This window comes from Pseudophryne corroboree, chromosome 4, assembly GCF_028390025.1.
Source record: "Pseudophryne corroboree isolate aPseCor3 chromosome 4, aPseCor3.hap2, whole genome shotgun sequence".
Taxonomy (NCBI): domain Eukaryota; kingdom Metazoa; phylum Chordata; class Amphibia; order Anura; family Myobatrachidae; genus Pseudophryne; species Pseudophryne corroboree.
This window is the reverse complement of record NC_086447.1, coordinates 726,863,569-726,872,583: the sequence shown is the minus strand read 5'-3', so window position 1 is coordinate 726,872,583 and position 9,015 is coordinate 726,863,569. Positions and strand designations below refer to the sequence as shown.

The 9,015-nt window shown below is 49.6% G+C and overlaps 1 protein-coding gene across 1 annotated transcript in view; it reads right to left on the bottom strand.

Moving 5' to 3' along the window:
* Nucleotides 1-3,935: 3,935 nt before the first annotated feature.
* HEATR1 (HEAT repeat containing 1) overlaps nt 3,936-9,015 on the bottom strand; it is a 290,453-nt gene continuing 285,373 nt past the window's right edge. The window contains exon 44 of the mRNA XM_063918062.1: nt 3,936-4,440. Within this exon, the coding sequence (XP_063774132.1) occupies nt 4,352-4,440 (89 nt within the window). The 3' untranslated portion in view covers nt 3,936-4,351. The remainder of the gene's footprint in view (nt 4,441-9,015) is intronic.

Here is a 9,015-nt window from a genome sequence, read left to right as displayed (position 1 = left end):
TTGGAATGAGTGGAAGTGGAGGGAACACATAGACCGACGGAAACACCCACGGTGTCACAAGGGCGTCCACCGCTATTGCTTGAGGGTCCCACGACCTGGAACAATATTCTCTGAAGTTTCTTGTTGAGGCGGGACGCCATCATGTCTATTTGAGGAATTCCCCAACGACTTGTCACTTCTGCAAAGACCTCTTGATGAAGACCCCACTCTCCTGGATGGAGATCGTGTCTGCTGAGGAAGTCTGCTTTCCAGTTGTCCACTCCTGGAATGAAGACCACTGACAGAGCGCTTGCATGTCTCTCCGCCCAGCGAAGAACTTTCGTGGCCTCGGCCATTGCTGCTCTGCTTTGTTCCGCCCTGGCAGTTTATGTACGCCACTGCTGTTATGTTGTCTGACTGAATCAAGACGGGCAGACCGCGAAGATGTTCCGCTTGTAGAATGCCGTTGTAAATGGCCCTTAATTCCTGAAAATTTCTCCCCTGTGTGACTGCTCCCAAGCCTCGGAGACTTGCATCTGTGGTCACCAGGATCCAATCCTGAATCCCGAACCTGCGTCCCTCCAGAAGGTGAGAACTGTGCAGCCACCACAGGAGGGAGATCCTGGTCCTGGAAGTTAGGAGTATTTTCCGGTGCATGTCCAGGTGAGACCCGGACCACTTGTCCAACAGGTCCCACTGAAACACCCTGGCATGGAACCTGCCATACTGAATGGCCACGTAGGCCACCACCATCTTCCCCAGCAACCGAGTGCATTGAAGAATCAACACTCTTGCCGGTTTCACAATCTGTTTTACCATGTTCTGTATTTCCAGAGCCTTTTCCACTGGAAGAAAAACTCTCTGTAATTCTGTATGCAGAATCATACCCAGGAACGACAGCCGTGTCGTCGGAACCAACTGTGATTTTGGCAAGTTTAGGAGCCAACCAAGTTGTGCAGAATCATCAGTGAGAGCGCAACATTCTTCAGCAATTGCTCCTTGGATCTCGCCTTTATGAGGAGATCGTCCAAGTACGGGATAATTGTGATTCCCTGCTTCCGTAGGAGAACCATCATTTCCGCCATAACCTTGGTGAAAATCCTCGGAGCCGTGGACAGACCAAACAGCAACGTCTGAAACTGGTAATGACGATCCTGAACAGCAAATCTCAGGTATGCCTGATGTGGAGGATATATTGGAACATGTAAGTAGGCATCCTTTATGTCGACCGACACCATAAAATCCCCCTCCTCCAGACTGGAGATAACTGCTCGGAGAGATTCCATCTTGAATTTGAACTTTTCTAGAAAGAAATTGAGGGATTTTAGGTTCAGAATCGGTCTGACTGAGTCATCCGGCTTCGGGACCACGAACAGACTCGAATAAAAACCCTCCCCCTGTTGTGACGGGGGTACTGTGAAAATGACTCGATTTTGACACAGCTTTTGTATTGCAGTGCATACTACCTCCCTTCCTAGAAGAGAAGCTGGCAAGGCCGATTTGAAAAATCGGTGAGGGGGTACCTCTTGAAACTCTAATTTGTACCCCTGGGTTACTATTTCTAATATCCAAGGATCCAGGTCCGAGTGCACCCAGACCTGACCGAAGAGTTTGAGATGTGCCCCCACCGGTGCGGACTCCCGCAGAGGAGCCCCAGCGTCATGCGGTGGATTTGGTGGAAGCCGGAGAGGACTTCTGCTCTTGGGAACTTGCCACAGCCTGTGACCTTTTTCCCTTTCCTCTTTCAGTAAGGAAAGAGGACCCTCGCCCTTTTTTGTATTTATTGGGCCGAAAGGACTGCATCTGATAGTGGGGCATTTTCTTTTGTTGCGCAGGAACATAAGGTAAAAATGATGACTTACCCACGGTAGCCGTAGATACCAGGTCAGTGAGGCCGTCACCAAACAAGACACTACCGTTAAACGGTAGAGACTCCATAGTCTTCTTAGAGTCAGCATCAGAATTCCATTGATGAATCCACAATGCCCTCCTAGCCGAGACTGCCATGGCATTGACCCTTGATCCCAAAAGGCCAATATCCCTCGCAGCTTCTTTTAAATATGCTGCAGCGTCCCTGATATGACCCAGAGTCAAAAGCACGCTATCCCTGTCCAGGGTATCTATCTCAGATGACAAGTTATCTGCCCACTTTTCAATAGCGCTACTCACCCATGCCGAAGCAACGGCAGGCCTGAGTATCGAACCTGTAGTGACATAAATGGATTTGTGTATTTTCCTGCTTACGATCCGCAGGATCCTTTAGGGCTGCCGTGTCAGGAGACGGAAGCGCCACCTTTTTGGACAGACGCGATAGAGCTTTGTTCACCGTGGGGGTTGACTCCCACCTTTCCCTGTCCCCAGAGGGGAACGGATATGCCACTGGAATTCTTTTGGGAACCTGTACCTTCTTGTCAGGATTTTCCCAAGCCTTTTCAAAAAGAGCGTTCAGTTCATGAGAGGGAGGAAACGTTACCTCAGGTTTCTTTCATTTAAACATACAAACCCTTCTATCAGGAACAGCAGGGTCCTCTGTGATATGCAACACTTCTTTTATCACCACAATCATGTACTGAATGCTCTTAGCCAGTTTAGGATTTAATCTGGCATCACCATAGTCGACACTGGAATCAAAGTCCGTGTCGGTATCCGTATCTGCTATCTGGGTAAATGCACGTTTGTGTGACCCCCGAAGGGGTCTGGGCTTGTGACCATGCATCCTCCGTGGATTTCCTCCATGTCTGGTTTTTAGACTCAGATTTATCTAATCTCTTAGTCAACCGAGCCACATTTGCATTCAAAACACTCAACATATTTACCCAATCAGCCGTCAGCGGTGCCGACACGGTCACTCCCACAGCCTTTTCTGTCCCCACTCCAGCCTCCTCCTGGGAAGAGCACTCAGCCTCAGACATGTCGACACACGCGTACCGACACCCACAACCACACTGGGGCTATAGGGGACAGACCCACAGTAAAGCCTGTTAGAGAAACACAGAGGGAGTTTTGCCAGCTCACAATCCAGCGCCTGTTCCGGTTCTGAAGGGAGTAATATACTGCCCAGACCTGTTAGCGCTTTCAATATCAACCAAATAGCACCAAATCTCTTGTGCCCCCCCCCCGTTTTGCACCGTTACTTGTACAGTAGTGTGGCAGGCCAGGCTCCGCGTCTCTGCAGCTTCTGTGAAGAGAAAATGGTGCTGGTCAGAGCTGTGAGGGCTAAGCCACGCCCCCTTAATGGCGCGCTTCAGTCCCGCTTAACTTCAGATATTTATACTGGCGGGGGTCTTGTATTTAGTGCCCAGCACTGTATACACTCATTGGCAGTCGCTATTTGAGGCTTATGCTGCCCAGGGCGCCCCCCCTGCGCCCTGCACCCTGCAGTGCCTTATGTATGTGGGAGCATAGCGCGCAGCGCGCCCGCTGCGCGGTACCTCAAACGCCATCTTCTTCCATCACTGAAGTCTTCTGATCTTCTTCTACTCACCCTGCAAGGGGGCTGACGGCGCGGCTCCGGGAACGAGCAGCTAGGCGCACCAAGTGATTGGACCCTCTGGAGCTAATGGTGTCCAGTAGCCTAAGAAGCAGAGCCCTGAAACTCACAGAAGTAGGTCTGCTTCTCTCTCCTCAGTCCCACGATGCAGGGAGCCTGTTGCCAGCAGGTCCCCCTGAAAATAATAAACCTAACAAAAGTCTTTTTTCTGAGAAACTCTGGAGAGCTCCTCAGTGTGCATCCAGTCTCACCGGGCACAGAATCTAACTGGGGTCTGGAGGAGGGGCATAGAGGGAGGAGCCAGGTCACACCACTTTTAAAGTCTTGGAGTGCCCATGTCTCCTGCGGATCCCGTCTATACCCCATGGTTCTTAAAGCATCCCCAGCATCCTCTAGGACGTATGAGAAATATACATGGTTATACTCTCTATAAACAAATAAATACAATTCAGAGGAGACTAGAGAGACCAGTTTATGTATTTAATGTTAAATTTCCAGTATATAATATAGATTTTAAGTATACAAAACATAATAAAGCTATAAACATGACTTCAATGTTTTCAGAATGGAAAGTTCCAAAGTGGTATGGGAACACACCTCTGCTGGCCATATTGCTGCAATTCTGTAGGCACCAGCCCAATACTGCAGAGTGGGTGGCACACAAATGCAACACTCTATAATAATTTGATTAAAATGAATTACACCATTATTGAGAATGAGGACAAAGACAGCTGGGGGGGAGGGTGGTGATCTTCGATAACATCTGCAGGTCAGCATGGTCATCTTTGGACATCTGGACTTTACATAGTTCACTTTCTCTGATAAGAAAGTTATTCATAATACAGTCTGGCTCAGTCTGGGCTGGAGAAGAATAAAGGTCTCTTAGAAATAGCTTTGGAGTGATTCTCCCAGAATAGTTTCCAGTTGCTTTATGGTCTTCTGACATTGTTGTTCCACTTCCTCACATTCATCTGGAAAATAAAAAACAAACTTTAGATCAGCCATTATCCTTATCAAAACAAAAATAAAATGCATTATCCATTTATTTACCACTAAGGGGTATATGCAATTCACGGCGAATCGCGGCAAATTATCGCCGTTTTTAAATTCGACAGGTGAATTCTGGCAGGTGGCTGCCGGAATTCACCATATTCAATGCAAAACGGATTCGACAGTCCCGCGGGCGAAAATCGGCCGATTTGGCGGATTTTGCTGCGATTTTAAAAAACGGGAAAAAACGGGAAAAAGCCTGAAAAAAAAATGGCGTGGGGTCCCCCCTCCAAAGCATAACCAGCCTCGGGCTCTTCGAGCTGGTCCTGGTTCTAAAAATGCGGGGAAAAATTGGGCAGGGATCCCCCGTATTTTTAAAACCAGCACCGGGCTCTGCGCCTGGTGCTGGTGCCAAAAATACGGGGGACAAAAAGAGTAGGGGTCCCCCGTATTTTTAACACCAGCATCGGGCTCCACTAGCTGGACAGATAATGCCACAGCCGGGGGTCACTTTTATGCCGTGCCCTGCGGCCGTGGCATTAACTACCCAACTAGTCACCCCTGGCCGGGGTACCCTGGGGGAGTGGGGACCCCTTCAATCAAGGGGTCCCCCCCTCAGCCACCCAAGGGCCAGGGGTGAAGCCCGAGGCTGTCCCCCCCCCATCCAATGGGCAGCGGATGGGGGGGCTGATAGCCTTTTGTGATAATAAAAAGATATTGTTTTTTCCAGTAGTACTACAAGTCCCAGCAAGCCTCCCCCGCAAGCTGGTACTTGGAGAACCACAAGTACTAGCATGCGGGAGAAAAACGGGCCCGCTGGTACCTGTAGTACTACTGGGAAAAAAATACCCAAATAAAAACAGTACACAGACACCCTGATAGTAAAACTTTATTACACACTACCGACACACACATACTTACCTATGTTGACACGCCGACTGCCACGGTCTCCGACGATCCGAGGGTACCTGTGAAAAAATTATACTCACCTTCCAGCGTCCAGAGGTACATCCACGTCCAGATATAAATCCACGTACTTGATAAAAAAACAAACCGAACACCCGCTCCATGCCGTATTGAAAGGGGTCCCATGCTTTCACATCAGACCCCTTTCTCCCGAATGCCGGGACATCACGTGACTCCTGTCACTGAAGTCCCTTCAGCCAATCAGGAAGCGCTACTTCCGTGGCGCTCACCTGATTGGCTGTGCGCTGTCTGTGCTGTGACAGCGCATCGCAAAGCCGCTCCATTAGTTTCAATGGTGGGAACTTTGCTGTCTGCGGTGGGGTTACCCGCGGTCAGCCGCTGACCGGCGGGTGACCTCACCGCTAGCCGCTAAATTCCCACCATTGAATATAATGGACGGGGCTGTGCGATGCGCTGTCTGAGTTCAGACAGCGCACAGCCAATCAGGTGAGCGCAACGAAGTTGCGCTTCCTGATTGGCTTTAGAGACTTTTGTGTGACAGCTGTCACTGACAGGTCTCATTCGTGGAAAGGGGTCTCATGTGTCAGCATGGGACCCCTTTCAGTCCGGTGGCCCGTGTGTTCGTTTTCTTTTTTTGCCAAGTACGTGGATGTATCTCTGGACCATGGCTGAGGTGAGTATATTGATCTTTTATTTTCAGGTATCCGTGGATTCTACATGGAGAAGAGGACCGATGTCGGCGTGTGAACTTAGGTAAGTATGTGTGTGTCGACGTATGAAATAAAGTTTTACTGTCACGGTGTGTGTGTCCTGTTTTTATTTGGGTATTTTTTTTCCAGTAGTACTACAGGTACCAGCGGGCCCGTTTTTCTCCCGCATGCTGGTACTTGTGGTTCTCCAAGTACCAGCTTGCGGGGGAGGCTTGCTGGGACTTGTAGTACTGCTGGAAAAAATAAGATTTTACTCACCGATAAATCTATTTCTCGTAGTCCGTAGTGGATGCTGGGGACTCCGTCAGGACCATGGGGAATAGCGGCTCCGCAGGAGACAGGGCACAAAAAGTAAAAGCTTTTGGACCTAGGTGGTGTGCACTGGCTCCTCCCCCTATGACCCTCCTCCAAGCCTCAGTTAGGATACTGTGCCCGGACGAGCGTACACAATAAGGAAGGATTTTGAATCCCGGGTAAGACTCATACCAGCCACACCAATCACACCGTACAACTTGTGATCTGAACCCAGTTAACAGTATGATAACAGAGGAGCCTCTGAAAAGATGGCTCACTACAACAAAAACCCGATTTTGTTAACAATAACTATGTACAAGTATTGCAGACACTCCGCACTTGGGATGGGCGCCCAGCATCCACTACGGACTACGAGAAATAGATTTATCGGTGAGTAAAATCTTATTTTCTCTAACGTCCTAAGTGGATGCTGGGGACTCCGTCAGGACCATGGGGATTATACCAAAGCTCCCAAACGGGCGGGAGAGTGCGGATGACTCTGCAGCACCGAATGAGAGAACTCCAGGTCCTCCTCAGCCAGGGTATCAAATTTGTAGAATTTAGCAAACGTGTTTGCCCCTGACCAAGTAGCTGCTCGGCAAAGTTGTAAAGCCGAGACCCCTCGGGCAGCCGCCCAAGATGAGCCCACTTTCCTTGTGGAATGGGCTTTTACAGATTTTGGCTGTGGCAGGCCTGCCACAGAATGTGCAAGCTGAATTGTACTACAAATCCAACGCGCAATAGTCTGCTTAGAAGCAGGAGCACCCAGCTTGTTGGGTGCATACAGGATAAACAGCGAGTCAGATTTCCTGACTCCAGCCGTCCTGGAAACATATATTTTCAGGGCCCTGACTACGTCCAGCAACTTGGAGTCCTCCAAGTCCCTAGTAGCCGCAGGCACCACAATAGGTTGGTTTAGGTGAAACGCTGAAACCACCTTAGGAAGAAATTGAGGACGAGTCCTCAATTCCGCCCTATCCGAAAGAAGCCAGGGCCAACAACATTACCACTTTCCATGTGAGATATTTTAATTCCACCGTGGCAAGTGGCTCAAACCAATGTGATTTTAGGAATCCCAAAACTACATTGAGATCCCAAGGTGCCACTGGGGGCACAAAGGGAGGCTGTATATGCAGTACCCCTTTTACAAAAGTCTGAACTTCAGGAAATGAAGCCAATTCTCTCTGAAAGAAAATCGACAAGGCCGAAATTTGAACCTTAATGGACCCTAACTTTAGGCCCATGGACAGTCCTGTTTGCAGGAAATGTAGGAAACGACCTAGTTGAAATTCCTCTGTCGGGGCCTTCTTGGTCTCGCACCACGCAACATATTTTCGCCAAATACGGTGATAATGCTGTGCGGTTACATCCTTCCTAGCTTTAATCAGGGTAGGAATAACTTCATCTGGAATGCCTTTTTCCTTCAGAATCCGGCGTTCAACCGCCATGCCGTCAAACGCAGCCGCGGTAAGTCTTGGAACAGACAGGGTCCCTGCTGAAGCAGGTCCCTTCTTAGCGGCAGAGGCCACGGGTCCTCTGTGAGCATCTCTTGAAGTTCCGGGTACCAAGTCCTTCTTGGCCAATCCGGAGCCACTAGTATAGTTCTTACTCCTCTCCGTCTTATAATTCTCAGTACCTTGGGTAAGAGAGGCAGAGGAGGGAACACATACACCGACTGGAACACCCAAGGTGTTACCAGAGCGTCCACAGCTATTGCCTGCGGGTCTCTTGACCTGGCGCAATACCTGTCTAGTTTTTTGTTGAGGCGTGACGCCATCATGTCCACCTTTGGTTTTTCCCAACGGTTCACAATCATGAGGAAGACTTCCGGATGAAGTCCCCACTCCCCCGGGTGTAGGTCGTGTCTGCTGAGGAAGTCTGCTTCCCAGTTGTCCACTCCCGGAATGAACACTGCTGACAGTGCTATCACATGATTTTCCGCCCATTGCAGAATCTTTGCAGCTTCTGTCATTGCCCTCCTGCTTCTTGTGCCGCCCTGCCTGTTTATGTGGGCGACTGCTGTGATGTTGTCCGACTGGATCAACACCGGCTGACCCTGAAGCAGAGGCTTTGCTAGGCTTAGAGCATTGTAAATTGCCCTTAGTTCCAGTATATTTATGTGAAGTGAAGTCTCCAGGCTTGACCACACTCCCTGGAAGTTTTTTCCTTGTGTGACTGCTCCCCAGCCTCTCAGGCTGGCATCCGTGGTCACCAGGATCCAGTCCTGAATGCCGAATCTGCGGCCCTCTAGGAGATGAGCACTTTGCAGCCACCACAGAAGAGATACCCTTGTCCTTGGAGACAGGGTTATTTTCTGATGCATCTGAAGATGCGATCCGGACCATTTGTCCAGCAGATCCCACTGAAAAATTCTTGCGTGGAATCTGCCGAATGGAATCGCTTCGTAAGAAGCCACCATTTTTCCCAGGACCCTTGTGCATTGATGCACTGACACCTTTCCTGGTTTTAGGAGGTTCCTGACTAGCTTGGATAACTCCCTGGCTTTCTCCTCCGGGAGAAACACCTTTTTCTGGACTGTGTCCAGAATCATCCCTAGGAACAGCAGACGTGTCGTCGGAATCAGCTGCGATTTTGGAATATTTAAAATCCACCCGTGCTGTTGTA